General features: G+C 43.0%; 1 protein-coding gene across 3 annotated transcripts in view; it reads right to left on the bottom strand.

The window, feature by feature from the left end:
* The window catches only part of LOC108415046 (RNA-binding motif, single-stranded-interacting protein 3-like), a 128,200-nt gene extending 114,163 nt beyond the window's left edge, over nt 1–14,037 (bottom strand). For all 3 annotated transcript variants that reach the window (XM_037542390.1, XM_037542388.1, XM_037542389.1), the window contains exon 1: nt 13,349–14,037. In XM_037542390.1, coding sequence (XP_037398287.1) covers nt 13,349–13,420 — 72 coding nt within the window. In that variant the 5' untranslated portion in view covers nt 13,421–14,037. The remainder of the gene's footprint in view (nt 1–13,348) is intronic.
* Nucleotides 14,038–19,996: the final 5,959 nt, after the last annotated feature.

Raw genomic sequence — 19,996 nt, 5'->3', positions numbered from 1 at the left:
CAGCAGAGCCACTGCTGTGGTAAAGGACTGCTTATTACAGGAGCGTGTAGCGACACTGTGACTAGACTGGTGTTCATATGGGGGTCAGTGGGTGATGGAGAAATGGCACAGCAACTACGGCCCTCAGTAAACCTTAGAGACAACAGATAAGAGAGAGAGAGAGAGAGAGAGAGAGAGAGAGAGAGAGAGAGAGAGAGAGAGAGAGAGAGAGAGAGAGAGAGAGGCAGAGAGAGAGAGAGAGAGAGAGAGGCAGAGAGAGAGAGAGAGAGAGAGAGAGAGAGAGAGAGAGGCAGACAGCTCTGACCTCATCTGAACTTCATTTAGTCCTCGTCTTCACTCAGTGAGATAATTTAAACCTGAACGTTTTCAGAATGTTAAAAAACAACACACACACACACACACACACACACACACACACACACACACACACACACACAAAATCCACCTCCCCCCAGTTTCACACAGTCTCAAGGTGCAATAAATACTGTAATCACACTGTACAAATAAAATACACACACTGTGTGTGTTTTTGTATGTGTGTGTGTGTGTGTGTGTATATATATGTGTGTGTGTGTGTGTGTGAGCTCATGTTCTTGGCAGACAGAACAGCTATCCATTTCTGGCTCGCTCCACACACACTCCCCAGAGTGTGTAAACGTCTCTACACGTATTTATTGTGTGTGTGTGTGTGTGTGTGTGTGTGTGTGTGTGTGTGTGTGTGTGTGTGTGTGTGTGTGTTGTGAACTCAATGAACTCAACTATTACTTCACACACACACACACACACACTCACTCACTACGTACTTCTCCCCAAAATTTCACTCCTGACTGAGATTTTCGAGCAGATCTTTTACTGATGAACTGTTTAAACTGCAGCACAGCCAATAATCCTCATTTACTCATTTCTACACAAGCTGAAAATGTTTATTTGTTTATGAATAATCACATCACCATTCTTTTGCATGGAATGTGTAATTATAAACAGAGTCACATAAAACCAACTGTGCTTTTGGAAACAGGTCGGATACAAGTGAAACCAAGTTTGTTAAAATATAACACAAGTAGGTAGTGAGTTTCTGACTGACCGACGCAACAGCAGCCTCAGTTTAGCACTTGTGCAGCTGCTGAGTTGGAGCCGTGGGTGTTCAGCTTCATGTTCGGAGTTTAAACCAGGACAATGATTAGAGCTGTGAGTGCAATCACAGTGTACAGTGTTTAGAATGTTTAGCATAGTAACTAAAAAAGTGTCACGATTGGCCCCTCCCAGTCCTGTCCATGTGTTCGTGTTGTATTTTGGGTTTAGCCCATGAGTGTTTGTTTTGGTTTCCTAGTCTGGCCCCTTGTTTTGGTTACTCCACCCCTGACTGTGTCCACCCGTGTGTCCACCTGTCCCTCATTTACCCTTATATATTTAAGCCCTGTGTTTTCCCCTGTCTGATAACTGGTCTTTGTCTGAATTGTTGTTCTGATTGTGGTGTTTGTCATTACATGTTTGTTTGCTGCTTGGATTCTGTGTTTATCATGTCTGCACATCCTGCTCTCGATCTTGATCACTGGACCCTGGACCGTCTCGACCCTGACTTTGGATGTGCCCACAATAAACGTCGCTTATCTCTGCCTCCTCGCTCCCCGGCGTTACAAAAAGTCATGTTTTTGGTCTTTTTTGTGCTTTTATGTGGTTTGAGATGGTTTCCCCAAAACTTAAATATAAATATTTAGTAACTACTAAGCTCAATGTTAAAACTAGTTTGTAAATACTTACATTACAACTAACCTACATTTAAACTTAAGCAGCTTGTGCAACCAGCCACTGGCCTCCACCAGAGTGGTGCTCCAAAGCTACCCTGAAGGGGGCAGGCAATGCCAAGATCACCTCTGCCAGGATTCTCTGCAGCAGCTGAATAGACAGAATCCACATCTCAGAACTTAAAACTTCACTTGATTTCCAGCCTGTACCAGCTCTCAGATCTCTGAGTTCTGTAATGCCTGCCCTTTGAAAGCGCAGGCGGATATTTCCAAAAGCTAGATTAGTAACTGGAATTAAAATATTATAAAACAGAGGTTCCTCTTCAAGAGAAGAACCCAGCTGAGCCTCAGTCCTTGTGGTCCTCAGTACCAAGAACCAGGTCCTTAGCACGGACTGACAGAAAGCAGTGGTCTCAAAAAAGTCCTTCTGTCAACCACAACACAAAAAGTTGCTTCACAAGTCCTCAACCCATCATAGAAGAGTACAGGCTGTAGCAGCCTCGGCCAACCCTGAGCCATACAAGAGTCTCTGTGCTGTTTGAAGACTGAAAGCTTTTATTCAGCTGGAGAGATCAACCAGACCGTGACCTCTCTCATTCAGAGGAAGACTGAAAATGAAGACATGAGTCCAATATTTTGACCAGTCTAAAAAACAGTCCACCATTCTTCTCTGGAATTCTCCAGCTTCAGAATCTGTACCACAGCATCGAGGCAAATAAGTTGTTGGCCATCAAGACTGTCCCCTTGTAGGGCTGCTGAGGCAGGATACAAGTCCATTGAGACAACTTAGCACATACTTTGTTTACAATAGCCTCCCAGTTTTTATCCTGATATTCCGCTGTTCCTAAAAACGCACCAAGATACTTCAACCCCAGCAACCCCAATCATAGGCCTGCTGGCTAGTGTGGGACCTCTGCCAGTGTCCCATAAGAAAACTCTCAGATTTGTCACATTTTACAAGAGCTTAGGATGCTCTCTTGTAAATGCACATAGTCAAGGCCTGAACATCATCTTCCTTTCTAATAAAAAGTTACAGTATCTATATATGCAGACAACACCACCTTATGTCATAACCCTGACATCACCAACCTCTATAGCTTGGACCTCAACTTGACTAACAGTGGCTCAATTACAAGCCTAAATAGCTGCCCAGACAGAGGACATCCCTGTCTGAGCCCCCATTGAATGTTTTTTGGGCAGTTCCCCTCCAAATTTGCAACAGAATATAAAAGCTGAATCTAGGACAAAAAGACTTTCCCCACCCTTTGAAGAGCACAGAAAAGATAAGAATGATCAACTTTATTGACAGCAAGTCAAATGAAGTCACACCACATAAGTCAATCAAATCACGCACAAAGACTGGCCATTATATTGTGACCATACACAAAGTAAGTCTGATAGCATGCACTACTCCATACATGTGTTCCTTCAGTCTGTTATTTAGTATTTTATAGTCAATATGTGACAGAGCGAGGAGGCGGACGCATGTGCTGAGTCAAGCAAGATTTATTTTGGGCAAATCCAGGGTCATGGTCGGAACAGTCCAGGTTCATATAGCCAACACAAAAAGATCACGGGACAGACATGACGATCAGAACACAGGCTAAACACAGAACAAATTGCAAACGTACAACTCAAACATTCAGCACATACATCAAACAAAGACCAGCAAACTCAAGGGGGAAAACAAAGGGCTTAAATACAAAACAAGTATAATGAGGGACAGGCAGAAAACAGGTGGAACGAATCAGGGGTGGAGTCAAGAAAACCAGGGGTAGGAATGAGACAGAATTACAACAAATGCACTTGGACAAGATAAACAGACACACATGGAAGACTGGGAGGTAAACACAACAAATGCACATGGAAGAGTGGGAGGAACCCATCGTGAACCCACACAATACACAACAGTGCTGCATATCTCCAGTTCTTCCAAAGTCCTAAATAACCCTTCTTAGGAAGAAGAAACAGCACTGCTTGTGAATAGATAAGAGACAGCTTCCCAGCATGCATGGACTGCTTAAAAACATGCACTGTCCCCAGTTTTGGCAGCCCCTCCGAAAGCTCATCTGTAGAGTCAGGATTAGCAACATCAGCATTGTAAAGATCTGCCTAGAAATCCACAGCAATCTTCCTCATCTCAACAGACACTGAAGTCAAGAGTCCTTCAGTCGCTGAAGAAACAGCCTGATTTTGTTGTGTCACCTTCCAGTCCAAGTTTAAGAAGACAGTCAGGGGATACATGTCTTTGATGCTGGAGAAACACACTCTAATTAGAGCCCCCTTTGCCTGCTTGTAAAGAAGTGATTCTCGAGCCTTCCTTTTCCCGTCCAATAAATTCCTCCCCACCGCTTCGTCATTCCTGGAGATTGTCTCATCATCTACCATGTTCAGCTCCCTCTCAAGCCCCCAGAGTGTACTCCCCACTGCTGCTGGCATATGTACAGTAAACTGCTGACAAAAAGGTGTTATTTATTCACATATCTTGCCTGCCTCCCACCATAAAACCACACAAACCATCAAAGTCTGCTTTCCTTATTGTATGTCTTTTCCAAAAGGCTGAATAATTCCTACAAAGCAGCTGGTCATGAATCAGCATCCCATTAGCATGACCGTAACATCTCCGTTTTCTTGTTCTAGCTAACATTATCACGAACCATTACTGTTTTTAAATCCTATATCCATCAGTGAGTTCTCCCCATGGCTCAACAAACTCCTACTTCATAAGTAACCCACCCAGTATCACAGCAGACTGCTCAATTCTGGAATAATCTTACCTGCTCAATGCCATGATTAGCTGCATTAACATTGACAAAAAGCAACCCTGTTCCTCTACAGCAGGCATAACAAACCGGGGACCTTCTGGCCCAAAGGTCTGTGGAGATTAGCAGTTACCTTCATCTAATGCTCTCAATTAAGTTCGTGAAGGCTTAGTTGCTTAGCTGATAAGCTGAGTCAGGTGTGTTTATCGAGGCATGCTAAAGTCTGCAGTGTTTTGACCCTCGAGGACTGAAGCCTGACACATGTGCTCTAACATCTACCTCTACCCTTAAAACACAGAAATTCAATGGAGAGTACGTACCTTCACTGACTTACTCTGCGCACTTCTGTTTTCCCCACTGTAACTTTGCCAGAGGCGAACTCTTTTGTTTGCTCAGTTCATTTCCTGCATCAGGAAAGAAACCAACCTCCACTACCTTTGCAAAATTTTCATCCAGGAAGATGTTTATCTCTTATACTGAATAGAGCTGTTGATCCTCTCCAGCCTGAGATTCTAGGTCAGAAAAGTCTGAAGAAGCCCCCTCATCCTCCCCATCCGGTACCGCTGGAGAGTCTATGGACTCTACAGACTAGTCAACACCCACCTCACCATTGGTAGCAGCTTCCACTTGTGCCTGTTGAAGCATCACTATTCCCCGCTCCTACACCTTTCCCTGCAGAAACCTGGGATCCATCTTGATATACCATTTCTGTTCTTTTCACTTCAACTTCATCACGAGAGACTGAGACACTTTCTCCAGTGGCGGTCACAACATTCTTGCACTCAAGGCACTGTGTACTCCTTGTGCTCGCTTTCAGGATATCATCACTGTCCAAAGAATGGTAACTTTGCAGGACAAGGCAAGGATGTTCTTATCTTTTAACATAAGTTAATTTAAAGAGATTTTATGCCAAGTAGATTTCTAGCCCTGTAATGTACTGGCAGCCTGTGCAGGGTGTTTCCTGCCTTCCAACCATTGACTGCTGGGATAGGCTCCAGCTCCCCCTGTGGTCCAGAAGGCTTAGAAAATGTGTGTGAAAATGTGAGACATTTCTATTTGTCCAGTTATCATGAAATGTAAAGAACTGCCAGGGTTAACCGATGAAGAAAAATAAAAATCGATAAAAATTGAGATGTTTGTCTTTGGACAACCCTGATATATGATCTGCTTTCATAAGAAATTTCAACAAAATGTCCATAGTGAGGTCATTCAGCACACGCTGTGTAAGGGACAAAACAAACCAAAGGGCCAGACTTTTACCATAAAGCGGAATCATTCTAATATCTACACCCATTTTGCCAAACCGTCAAAGCTCATGTACAACACCATAATTGGGAATAAAGGGGGATATGTTTGAAATTGGCACCTTAGCCACTGAAAAAAACAGTATATAAACATATAAAACTGTTTCCGTGATTCTCTGCTCGACTGTCTTCAGCCTCTTCAATCCTTGAAGCCAAGACGATGTTCGCAGATCCTGCCAAACCTCTCCTACTGCCAGTAGCACATCCTCTAAGATAAAACCTACAACACTAACAATGAAAAGTTTTAGTTCTGTAAGGGAAACCAAGCCGTAAATCCCAAAGAGAGGAAATAAGGCAGTCACAGAGAGAGAAAGATAAAGAGAAAGAGAGAGCAAGAGGGAGAGAGAGAGAGAGACCCTATATGAGGTGCTCAAACCTCTTTATGGTCCAGATGTTTGGTGTTATATGACCGTGTCTCATAAAACAGAAATAAAACTGCAAGAAATCACAAACCACACCCATGTCCACATCTGTGGGGTCCAGATCCCACCAGGATAATGAAACCACAAATATTGCGTGGTTGTGGGCATAGAGGAATAGACAGGGGTCAAATTAAGATTTCAGAGGTTAAGACCCCTGCTGGATGTGGGGACAATATCTTTTAATTAATGTTTGGTTGGTTAGTGTAGTGGTTAACACCTCTGCCTTCCAGGCTGTAGGCTGGGGTTCAATCCCCACCTGGGCAAACACCCTACACTATACCAATAAGAGTCCTTGAGCAAGACTTCTAACCCTGCCTTTGCCTCCCTGTGTAAAATGATCAAATTGTAAGTCGCTCTGGGTAAGAGTGTCAGCCAAATGCTGTAAATGTAATGTTTCCTTCTTCAGACTGATATCATGAACACGTGAATAAAACTCGTTTTCACTTGCTTGGCTGTGTTAGCCTTCATTGTTTGTTGGTTTTGGCATCATAATTATATAAAATCAAAGTTACACTAAAGTAAATGAGCCAAATTGTTACGAAGTGACAGAAAGCCAGACTCTTGCGGATGAGAGGCGAGATGGTTTAATAGTAAACCAAGCAACCAAAGTCAAAAACGGACAAAACACAAAAGAGTAGTTAGAGTTCAGGCCAAATGCCAAAACACGGGTCCAAACAACCAGCAGACGTACCAAAAAGGGAAAGTCAAAAGACGTGGTCAACACATGAAGCAAAAAGGTCACTAACACGGTCAAACATATCACAGGGCGCGACCACTCAGTAGTTTCAGAAGAAACAATACCTCACACTGACCTGTTTCTAAAGCCCGGGCTTCTGTACGCTGAGCTACAATGAGACCCAGGTGATAACAGTTAAAATTCTGGGCACTGTGAGCGCCTGATAGGAGTGCAAGCTGGAGTCCAGAGTCACATGATCTCCCAGTGCATTCTGGGAGTTGGTGTCCGATCGAGGAGGCCAATGTGTGACACAAATAAACTGTTCCAAACAGTGACGACCCATCTGACATAACACGCATAGTTTCATGATTGTGAAACTCTTCTTACGAACCTTTATGGGTGGCCTATGGGTTACTTATATGTCTTAATTCCGTGTGATGAGAAACATACTTTAAAACATATTTCCATTATATGGACTTTACTGATTTAGTTCAAACTCTGCCCCACAGTAAAAACTATAAAAAAAAAACAATGACGTATTTGTATTTTTGATATTCATCATTACGTTCTGACCTGTTTTGCAGCCAAGGTATTAATAGAGATAGTAATAGGCTAAATCTATACACAATCATCGTTTATAGGGTTCGTTCTGTTGGGAGGTCTCTGTCCCAAACCCTAACCCCTAAGTTTACACTTGGGGAAAAAATAATAATAACAATTTATGCATTTATTTGATTTATGAATTTAAATTTCGTTTTTAAATTATTATTAAAAAGGTGTAGGTGGAGCCTTATTATAGCCACACCCCTGCATTTTTAGAGCAGGAAGTGAGGCTGCATCCCCGTCCCTCATGGCCACATAGTGAACAGTTAGATCCCATTGCTTTAAAGTAAATGTGTCCAAAAATCAGTGAGGAACATTAATAATCGTCACATTTTTGTCATTAAGTACGTTTTTTGTGTTTGAGTGAAAAATGTGATGATTTTCTATGTGAACAGCTGTTCAAAGCTGTGTTTGCTGTGTCATGTACTGTCTGCATTTTTGAGTTCTGCTCAAAATGAGCTAAAATTGTCACCACTGAAACAAAATGGATTGCTCCATCATTCATTTTAACAAATAAACATAATTCAGGTATAGGGTGACTTACAGCCAAAGGATTTTAGTCTAAAGTCTACGATCAGTCCCCAAATGTGCTTTCAGCTTAGCTCTGTAGAATCACCCATTAATACATTATCTGTGTCTGACCTTGACTGTGTGACCCTAATCATGATTTGGAACCATAAACTCAAGAAGTAATCTGCTGAATGATCCAATTACGCTGAAATGAAGATCTCAGAGATCTTCCACATTTATAGTTTGTTAAAAAATACCAAAGATGTTACACAAAACTAGACCCGACACACGTTCCACGCTCTTAATTAAGGTGCTCTGCTCGAACATCACTGAACTGTTTTAAAACCATTCATTTGCTATTCATTAAACAAGACAAAGGATATTAAACAGCACTGGATGCAGCTTTCACCCCTGCAACACCCTTGCATCACCCCTGCAACACCCTTGCATCACCCCTGCAACACCCTTGCATCACCCCTGCAACACCCTTGCATCACCCCCAACGGGAACTATGCAGCTTATCTCTTATTATTTGGCAAAACCAGGCTCACATTCTGTGCCATATATTCGGTCATGCTGGGTGTATGGGACGTGTAACAGAGCAGCAAGTATTCATTCAAACCCAACAGGACACAACAGCTTACGGCAGGTTCTGTTTGGTTTGGACAACATTTCCCAACTATGTGTTGGGTTGGGTTCTCACAACCCCCCCAGACACTCTCAACAGATTCCACCCCGCTTCAGCTCGGCTTCAGCTTATTTCATTCTTCACTGCTTCCACTTCCATTACCTTAGAAGGTTTCAATCTAGAACGCTCGGGTCACCTACGCCCTTGAAAAAGATGGTTTTTCAAGGGTTCCTTAGTAAATACAATCTTTTTATATAGAACCAGGAACACTTAAAGAAGCATTTGCATGCTTAAATGTTTCTTTGCATGGTGAAATTGTTCTTCAGATCAACGGAGAATGTGTATTTTTTGGAAAAGGGTTCTGGACAGCACTGACATGGGTTACTCTATTATTACAAGCTTGGCATTACAACAACAGCACAACCCTTATTGGTGCTATTTAAAACTATATTCAACCTATTCTCCAACCATACTTCACCATTTCACCATGTAAAGAACTACTTCTCTGAGTGTTCACAGTTCTGTTGAGCTCTGAAGGGTTTGAGGCTCAAGCTCGAGAGATAATGGAACATTTAAAAGGACTGTGGTGCGCACCCGGACCCCGATGACGGCTGCGAGAGTCGAGCCTGAACTCCAAGCCCAGAGAAAACCCTGCGAAGATAGCAGGGAGAGGATGAAACCCATGAGTGAGTGGGGGATGGCACATGAGTCACACAGAGCCTCCTGGGCACTGCCTCCAGTCCTGCAGCTGCCATCAGTGCCCAGGGGACAGGCACATGCCACCAAGACCTTCAATTTGTTTCATTTGTAATTTGTTCATTTGTTTGTTCAATATGTTCTATGTTCAGAAAATGTTATAGGGCTAAACAGATGAAGGGTAACACCTCACCACACACGTGAGAGCATGGAAAGTTTCTTCAGGCTGAAAATGTTTGGGGTATCATCTGAAAGGGTTACAGATAGATACAGAAAGGACTATAGAATTTAATCTTAATTTTTGACAGCAAACTAGTTTTTAATATTAGATTACATTTACGGCATTTGGCAGACACTCTTATCCAGAGTGACTTAAAATTTGATCATTTTTACACAGGTAGGCAAAGGTGGTGTTGGGAGTCTTGCCCAAGGACTCTTATTGGTATAGTGTAGGGTGGTTACCCAGGTGGGGATTGAACCCCAGTCTACAGCGTAGTAGGTGAAGGTAGTGTTGGGAGTCTTGCCCAAGGACTCTTATTGGTATAGTGTAGAGTGGTTACCCAGGTGGGGATTGAACCCCAGTCTACAGCGTAGTAGGTGAAGGTGGTGTTAGGAGTCTTGCCCAAGGACTCTTATTGGTATAGTGTAGAGTGGTTACCCAGGTGGGGGATTGAACCCCAGTCTACAGCGTAGTAGGTGAAGGTGGTGTTAGGAGTCTTGCCCAAGGACTCTTATTGGTATAGTGTAGAGTGGTTACCCAGGTGGGGCACTGAACCCCAGTCTACAGCGTAGTAGGTGAAGGTGGTGTTAGGAGTCTTGCCCAAGGACTCTTATTGGTATAGTGTAGGGTGCTTAACCAGGTGGGGGCTTGAACCCCAGTCTTCAGTATAGAAGGCAGGTAGTTACCCACTGCACTAACCAACCACACCAATGATTGTATTATTGTAGTCTTGAGCTCATGATGGCTGTAATTGTTGTTGCATGGTAATTCAACCAGCCCTGCCATGCGATTGGGAGGTTGGTTCAACACTTTGGATGATGTGGTGGTTCAGGTCTGTTTTTGACAGTACTCTGTTGAACTTGGGTCAATTATGGACTAAACCTTTCAACAATGTGGGGTCAATTGCGGACAGAATTTTGTCAGGCTTGATTCAGATTTAGACTCAGAACCTGGAGTTGTGGGTCAGGTTGGGTCGCATGGAAAACTCTCTAGCTGTATTTGGGCTTGGACTGGATTTCAGGCCCGACTGAAGCTCTACTGCGAATATTCCTGGGAGTATCTGATTTGGTGAAAAGCCACTCCATCGATCTGAGTGTGGAGTGATCAATAAGGACACTCTGTTCGGGGAGCGAGGACGTACAGGAGTTTTCCTCCTGCCTCGGTGCTCCGAGATTTAATATACTTCAGATAAACGTGAAAATAAAAGTCATCTATTACTGCCCGTGTCTGATTAGCAGGGCTGATATAAACTGATGTTATTGACCTCAGTGTTAAACATCAGTCTGATCACACAGAAGCAGCCCTCACAGACATACATCAATCAAACAGGACAGGAGGAGGAGAGCTAGAGAGCAATCTGAGGAAACCTGAGTGAGAACCATGTGTCGAGAGAGAGAGAGAGAGAGAGAGAGAGAGAGAGAGAGAGAGAGAGAGAGAGAGAGAGAGAGAGAGAGAAGGAGGTGTGATATATCAGAGACAGCGAGGTCAAGCAGTGAAGACATATGAGAAGACATTTGAGCCTGCATCTCTCGCTCTCTCTCAAAAATATAAGAAACATGAAAACAACATGACCACACATTGGCCTAATAAATATATGTAAACCGATTGGACACTTCATGAAGACCACCTCCCTGTTTCTACACTCACTGTCCACTCTATCAGCTCCACTTACTGTATAGCTGCACTCTGTAGTTCTGCAGTTACAGACTGTAGTCCATCTGTTTCTCTGATACTCTGTTACCCTGTTCTTCAGTGGTCAGGACCCCATTGGCCCCCACAGAGCAGGTACTATTTGGGTGGTCGGACATTCTCAGCACTGCAGCAACACTGACGTGGTGGTGGAGTGTTGTGCTGGTGCGAGTGAATCAGAGTCCTTTTCAAATACTCCTAAGATTATTACAAATCAATCTACAACCATTTGTAATGAAACTCTTGAATAGTAATTTGTCAGTGAAGTACATCAAGTCCAAATTAAGCAAAACAGGACTAATCCAGCAATATCAGTAACATTAGTACTGGACAATGCCTTCTACACCCCACGCTGGACAGCGCTTGTGTGAAACCTACAGATAAATCAATGAGCAGCAACCTAACAAAAGCAGCAGTTTGGTGGAGCTCCAGTTCCCCTCGAGATCCTCACGTGTAACAAGAACCCACAAGGTGAATGAACGAGAGCGAGAGGCTACAATCCCTGACTCTATTTATGATATAAATGATGTTCAGAAATATTATTCAAAAGCAAATAATAACCTAATAACCTTTTCATTTTTCTGAAGGTTTTTTTTCTTAAGATCTTTTTTTTTTAATTTAATTCAAAGTAAAGCTGAAATATTTAGTTTTTATCTTATATTTTTGAATAAATAAACTTGCTGTCCCACATTTTCAGGTCACTACTATAATATAGAGTTTTAAATCAGTGGGCGGAGCCTTATTTTAACTGCATTTTACAGTGAGAAGTGAGTCTCTGTCCCTCATGGCCACATGATGAGCAGTTAGATCCCATTTTTTTAATGTAAATGTGTCCCAACGTTTGGTAATCAGAGTGGAGCATCAGGAATTGTCAGTGCCGAGACACATATCACTGCAACGGCGTAACATTTTGCCTTTTTATGAAAAACGTGATGATTTTACGAGCGAACAGCTGTTGAAAGCGGTGTTTGCTGGCCACTGTTCACTTGTTGTAGAATTATCGAAGGTAATAAATGCACTCTGATGAATTTGGTCATAGAACTAGAACAACATGCAGTGTTTTTAAAATAGAAACAAATCTTTCTTAAAATCAAATTTGCTCAAGTAAGACAAAATGAAAGCAGTGTTGGTTCACCACTCATATCAGTGCTGTTGATATGAAAAATCTTGCTTTTCCATTTTCTCCCTTTTAGGAGTATTTAGAAAACACCAGCTGCCTTTACAGTATATTGTGAGGTTTTTTGATGATTGTAGCAACAGAAACAGTGCAAAATTACTAAATTACTAAGAGGAAAACCTTATTTTATATATATAAACTTTATAGGTCCATTTTTGTCGTTTTTCAGTTTATGGCATAATTTGAAAGTACCCAAAATGACTAGGAAAAAATTCTGGTTCCATTGACTTACATTCAAAGTAAAGTAGGTTTTTTCCTTCTCCTGTAAAGTTAGGATTTTGGAGATACGAGGTTTTGTTCCCACAGCGGCGATGTGTATAGATCTATGTATGTGTGTGGGAAGGACTGAACTCTATACGGAAAAAAGTCCTCGACCCTCAACACCATAAACAGCATTAACACACACACACACACACACACCTGTCAACCCATCCCTTTAACACCAAGGCCAACTATCCATCATCACAGAAATAGAGAGAGCGAGACAGAGAAGGAGAGAGACAGACAGGGAGAGGGAGTGGAGAGAGAGAGAGAGAGAGAGAGAGAGAGAGAGAGAGAGAGAGAGAGAGAGAGAGATAACAGATCTGATTCAGATAGCATGATAGACAGAGAGACAAAGAGAGAGGGATGAGGACGAGTGCAAGACAAATGGACAAAGTCACTTAGACCGACAATGGATAAGAAGAGATGGAAGGATGATTACGGAAGGAAGGAAAAACAGGGATGGAAAAAGGGAGAGTGCATGGGACAGAGCTAAAAAGGAAGGAGGGGAGGAGAAAGAGAAGAGACTGACCGAGAGAGAGAGAGAGAGAGAGAGAGAGAGAGAGAGACAGAGAGAGAGAGAGAGAGAGAGAGAGAGAGAGACAGAGAGAGAGAGAGAGAGGGAGAGAGAGAGAGACTGACCGAGAGAGATTACCTTGGTTTGGAGGTAGTGAGGGTAGTAGTAGGTGTACTGGTACATTTGCTGCTGTTCCAGTCGTTTTCCCATGAAGCTTCACTGTAAAATCCCACAAATCCTCTGTGTTCCAATAAGAAGGGAGGGAAAGATGGATGGACGGCGGGATGAGAGTCCTTTCTGGAAGAGAAAACACCTCCTGGACGAACTGCCCGTCTTCAGCGATATTCCCAATAAGGTGGAAAAGAGGAATGAAGGACAAAAATTAGAAGAGATAAACAAAAAGACACGATCCAGTTCAGAGAGGAAAGGAGAGAGAGAGAGAGGAGTGGTGGAAGGAAAAAGAAGAGGATGGAGAAAAGAGGAAGAAAAGAGAGAGGAAAGGAGGGAGAGAGAGAAGACGAGTGCAGGTGGCTGAGCTGCCACTGCCGGCACAAGAGAGAGAGAAAGCACGGAGGGATGAGAGGAGGAAGAGAGAGGAGGGGAGAGAAAGGGATGAGAGGAGAGAGAAGGACGAGAGAGGGGAGGAGAGAAGGAGAGAGAGGGAGAGAGAGAGAAAGGGGAGGAGAAAAATTCACTAGGCTGTTGGAGCGCTCAGTGCTGAGGAGAGAAAAGGAGGGAGAGAGGGAGAGAACAGAGGATGGAAGTGTGTGTGATGTGATCTCCCTATTTTTCTTCTCATCCAAGAATGCAACCTCTCTCTCTCTCTCTCTCTCTCTCTGACAGGGTGAATCTGGGGGCTCGTCTCAGTGCAACCCTCCTTCAGCCAGCAGTGGGCGGGGCTTCAGACAGAGCAGAGGAGGCAGAGAGAAACAAGACATGCTGGTGGTGTATGGAGCCACGTCCCCCTACTGGTTACTACTGGAACTGCGGCGGAAAATTATCAATAAATCCATAAATCTATGGAAATGCTCAAGTTTCAGGCAGGTGACCTAAACTTCTCTGATAAAAAGGTTCTTTGAAGGCTGTTTAATAAAAGCAGTGGTTCTACCAGAAACACTCTGGGACTGCAGGGACAGTTCTAACCTTTTTTCCTTCATCGCGGTACAAACAGAGTAAATGATCCCGCAGAGGTTCTACAGCGGGTTTAGGCTCTGCTTGTGAAGCTTACATCAGTCTCTCCAGGTGAAAAGTTGGTATTTGTGCCTTTTCATAAGCGAATGTTTTAAAACCGGACGGTGTGTGTGGAGTCAGGAAGGAATGAGTGAAATAGAGACAGAGAAAGAGGGGAGGGGGGCAGAGAGGGACCGACAGGGACCGGCAGAGACAGAGAAAGATAGAGAAAGAAATCCAGACGGAGCCCAGCTAATTACACAGCAAACCTTCATTAAAGTTTAACACAGTGAAACTGCAGAACAGACTCACCACACACACACACACACACACACACACACACACACACACACACACACACACACACACACACAATTCATCACAGTTGCATCCCCAACTGGTGAGACCGTTAAATGTCTCTGAGCCCCTTCAGCACGACCCGTTCTACTGCTGGTGTTTGTCTATGGAGACCGCATGGCTAAAGATTACAGGCTTTACAGGCCTCTTACCAATGAGTGTGACTAAAACACCTGAAATCAATACTAAGCAATGTGTCCACATACTTTTGGCCATATAGTGTATTTGTATGTACAGGTAAAGTACAGTTACATTACATTGCTATCAGAATCTTTCCTCTCATGGATGTGCAACACTGTTAATCAGTCATGCGGTAAACAAACTCTTATATCCTAGCCGGTCACCAGTAGAACGCAGTTGCCATCTCTGCACAACTGAAAAGGTTTTCGATGAATATCAAAATATCCTATTTGTAAAAGACGTGGCCAGACGTCCCAGTTTGGGTGGCTTGTCCTTGGCTAGAGCTGTCCCTGGAAATGTCCCCATTGCTTTAAAAACACGTCAGAAAGTCCTAAGAAAGACCAGCGGAGCAGATGGGCAGGTGTCTCGTGCTCATTTCGGGGGGCTGACAAATGACAAATGTAGTGAGGCACAGGACAGCTCCGCCCTGTCTCTAGTAATTCTGTAATACAGGTGGTGGCACGGTGGTGTGGAGGGTAGCGCTGATGCCTCACAGCAAGAAGAGCCTGGGTTCGACGTGCCTGTCCTCTCCGTGTCTGTGTGGGTTTCCTCATGCAGTCAGGCCAAATGGACATGCTCAACTGCCCCTAGGTGTGACTGTGTCTGTCTATCTGCCCTGTGATGGACTTGAAACCTGTCCAGAGTGCATCCTGCCTTCCGCCCAATAACAGCTGGCATAGGCTCCAGCACAACCCAGAAGGATGAGCGTTTTAGCTGGTGTGTGCTTCTGTATTTGTTGGTGGGCTACTGTATGATTTTCTGACACAGTTTCTAAGTTACTCAGTTCCCAGGTTTTTCAGTCAGCCTGCACCAGAGTTTATAACCATGATCAAAATACATGAAACTGGAACTGTCCCCCCTTTTTCTCTTCATAGATAAAAGACTGACTATTTTAATGATACAGTGGAAATGTCCCCAGTGGCCATTTCAGAACTCTGGTCATCTTATTCATGAATGCATTTCAGTTAGCAAGTAAATAAGATATCCTCTTGTATTTGCCGAGGGAATTCCACTTTGCCCGTCACTGGTCTGTATTTGTTGTGGCAGGACTTTGACCACCTCTGTACATCACGCTAGAAAAAGTCTGTGGCTGGTCATGTCAGTCAAAGAAGTGGTGTATCGGTTTTTATGTCAGTCAGCCTAATTCTGTGAAATTCAAGGTCGGAAATAAAATGATGGTGAGAGTCAGAGGTCTGGTTCATGTAGTCTGTACAGCCTGCAGCTTATGTTGGAACTGGACTCATCTTGTGCTGTATTTTCACGCTAATTAAATACTTTCGGCACCATTCTGCATTTTCACTACTTGTTATTTCACTGAATATTTCGTTGCTAAACTCAGGCACTGATCCCTACTAGTCGACAGCTGCCCACAGACCCCACTTGTGGTATTTATTATTCACAGACTGTCTATAGGAACCCTAGAGAGGTACAGGGTGATTGGTATGGTTGTCATCTCGCTCACCAACACCCAGATGAAGGTTCTGACACATTGGGATGCTGAAGGTTTGCAGAGGAAGCTTTTAGCAAAGGATATTAAAGTGTTTATAAGTGTGTAAAACACAGGCCAGGATTTAAACTCCCTATAGTATGGCATCCAGCGGTCAGTCAGCATCCGTCCAGTGTGTGTGTGTGTGTGTGTGTGTGTGCGCATTTATATGGAATAGAGTGTGAGGAAGAGGCGAGACCAGGAAGCATTCTGTGTGACACAGTTCATAACACTGTCTAACTCTTAGTAGTGCTTGAGAAGACTAACTCTCAGTAACACTTCATAACTCTGTAACTCTCAGTAACACTTCATAACTCTCTGTAACTCTCAGTAACACTTCATAACTCTGTAACTCTCAGTAACACTTCATAACTCTCTGTAACTCTCAGTAACACTTCATAACTCTGTAACTCTCAGTAACACTTCATAACTCTGTAACTCTCAGTAACACTTCATAACTCTCTGTAACTCTCAGTAACACTTCATAACTCTGTAACTCTCAGTAACACTTCATAACTCTCTGTAACTCTCAGTAACACTTCATAACTCTGTAACTCTCAGTAACACTTCATAACTCTGTAACTCTCAGTAACACTTCATAACTCTCTGTAACTCTCAGTAACACCTCATAACTCTCTGTAACTCTCAGTAACACTTCATAACTCTGTAACTCTCAGTAACACCTCATAACTCTCTGTAACTCTCAGTAACACCTCATAACTCTCTGTAACTCTCAGTAACACTTCATAACTCTGTAACTCTCAGTAACACTTCATAACTCTGTAACTCTCAGTAACACTTCATAACTCTCTGTAACTCTCAGTAACACTTCATAACTCTCTGTAACTCTCAGTAACACCTCATAACTCTCTGTAACTCTCAGTAACACCTCATAACTCTCTGTAACTCTCAGTAACACTTCATAACTCTGTAACTCTCAGTAACACTTCATAACTCTGTAACTCTCAGTAACACTTCATAACTCTCTGTAACTCTCAGTAACACTTCATAACTCTCTGTAACTCTCAGTAACACCTCATAACTCTCTGTAACTCTCAGTAACACTTCATAACTCTCTGTAACTCTCAGTAACACCTCATAACTCTCTGTAACTCTCAGTAACACTTCATAACTCTCTGTAACTCTCAGTAACACCTCATAACTCTCTGTAACTCTCAGTAACACTTCATAACTCTGTAACTCTCAGTAACACTTCATAACTCTATGTAACTCTCAGTAACACTTCATAACTCTCTGTAACTCTCAGTAACACTTCATAACTCTCTGTAACTCTCAGTAACACTTCATAACTAATTTGGGGCAGTCGTGGGCTGGAGGTCAGGGATCTGGCCCTGTGACCGGAAGGTTGCCGGTTCGATCCCCAGGGCCGACAGTCCATGACTGAGGTGTCCTTGAGCAAGACACCCAACCCCCAACTGCTCCCCGGGTGCTGTGGATAGGGCTGCCCACCGCTCCGGGCAAGTGTGCTCACTGCCCCCTAGTGTGTGTGTTCACTAGTGTGTATGTGGTGTTTCACTTCACGGATGGGTTAAATGCGGAGGTGGAATTTCCCCGTTTGTGGGATCAAAAAAAAAGTATCACTTAACCTATTAATTATCAGTAACACTTCTTAACACTTTAACTCTCAGTAATGCTCGATATCACTCTGTAACTCTCCGTAGTGCTCAGTAATGGTGTGTATGTCCTTGAGTAATTGACTTTATTTTTCAAGACCAAAAATAGCCACAGAGAAAGGACACACAGCTTCCAGTTTACACTCTCTGCCTCTGCTGAATGCAGATATGTCTGTATGATTATTTGCTTGTCTTTTGTACCGAGTTCAATAGAAATGAATGAGGAGATTGTAAAAAATGCTGAGCTTAACGTTTCACCTACATATGCACTCTTCTATAGCTCCTGTGTTTTAGAGGCCTAATGAGAGAGTGTAGCTGTCATGAAGGAGCAGGCAGAGCAGACGAGGCGACTCAACACTTTCGTCAACTTTATTAATTAGAGTCCAATTTCTAAAGCTTTAAAACAGACTTGAAAAACTCAATGTCTACTACAAGTGGTTACATGTCTACTATGGGCTATTCTGTATCTACCATAAAGTATTAATTAACTAAGAACTATTCTAAGTTGTCAAAGTGCTGCTAAACCTTTGACAGCAGCATCAATTTATAATAACACTAAAATGTCTTAGAAGCTAATAAAGTTAATACATGGTACAGTATCTGGTTCCCAGCGGTCAGTGGGAGCACAGCTGGACCACTGAAGGCTCTGAACTAATGCAGTCAGACAGGCATGCTCTCTGTGTGAAAGAACCTCTGTGAAGTGTTTCTCCCATCATGCAGTGGTGTGTAATTATCGGCCCCTCACTGTCTCCGTGCAGAGGAGAGAGCGTCCTTCAGGTCATTAGCAACACTCTAACATGGTCAAGAGCTTGAGCTCCATCAGTTCTCCGTCCGTTCAGCTCTGTCTGGATCTGATGCTTTAAACTGAGTGTCTTTGATTTTTCAAAAGTTCTACATAATTAAGTTGTTGAGACATAAACACAGTCATTCAGTTATACAATTACAGTTTGTGGTCACAGGACGCTGTTGGCTGGATATTTTTGGTTGGTGGACTATTCTCAGTCCAGTAGTTACACTGAGATGTTTAAAAACTCCAGCAGCACTGCTGTGTCTGATCCACTCAGACCAGCACAACACACACTAACACACCACCACCACGTCAGTGTTACTGCAGTGCTGAGAATGACCCACCACCCAAACAGTACCTGCTCTGTGAGGGTCCATGGGGGTCCTGACCACTGAAGAACAGGGTAACAGAGTATCAGAGAAACAGATGGACTACAGTCTGTAACTGTAGAACTACAGAGTGCAGCTATACGGTCAGTGGAGCTGATGAAGTGGACAGTGAGCGTAGAAACAAGGAGCTGGTCATGATGTTATGCCTGATTGGTGTATATAAATATGAATATTCATATAGCAAATTATTCCAAACTTTTGAAAGCTATACCACATGGTACAGTTCTGTTACTGAACAAAACATTAATGACAGCAAATGACATAGATAAGCTGTTACTTCACTTTGAAGTAAGGAATTTATTCCTTTAATAAGGAATTTAACCGTCAAGCTTCTTGGTTGTGTTTTACAAATTATGCATAAGGCATGAACTCTTTGTGTCATAAACTTCATCTGTGCTGTGTTTCCTGCAAACCTGCCACCTTCCTCATTACGATTCTGAACTACCTGGTCTAATTTGACCATGAACAGTATCTTTGTAGCCAGATGGCGTAAAGGCTTCACATCAAACATGACATCAAATTGGTCATGTTTATTTTTACGCCTTTATATAACCACTGCTGAGGAAGCCAACAGCTTTCACGGAAAACAAATATTAAGTGTAAAGGTATTTTACAGACACTGAAACCTAAAACAGGGTCAACGGGTTTGACCCAGACCACGAAAGTTAATATCTTATAGTTGTTTCTCTTCCTCACCCGTTTTCTTAATCGCCTCCTTTTCTGCAGTAAGAACCATCTCTCAAAGGGAACCATTTTAATCTATGTACCTAAACGATTAGGAGG

This window comes from Pygocentrus nattereri, chromosome 11, assembly GCF_015220715.1.
Source record: "Pygocentrus nattereri isolate fPygNat1 chromosome 11, fPygNat1.pri, whole genome shotgun sequence".
Taxonomy (NCBI): Eukaryota; Metazoa; Chordata; class Actinopteri; order Characiformes; family Serrasalmidae; genus Pygocentrus; species Pygocentrus nattereri.
The sequence above is the reverse complement of the archived record's forward strand: the minus strand, read 5'-3'. Positions and strand labels throughout refer to the sequence as shown.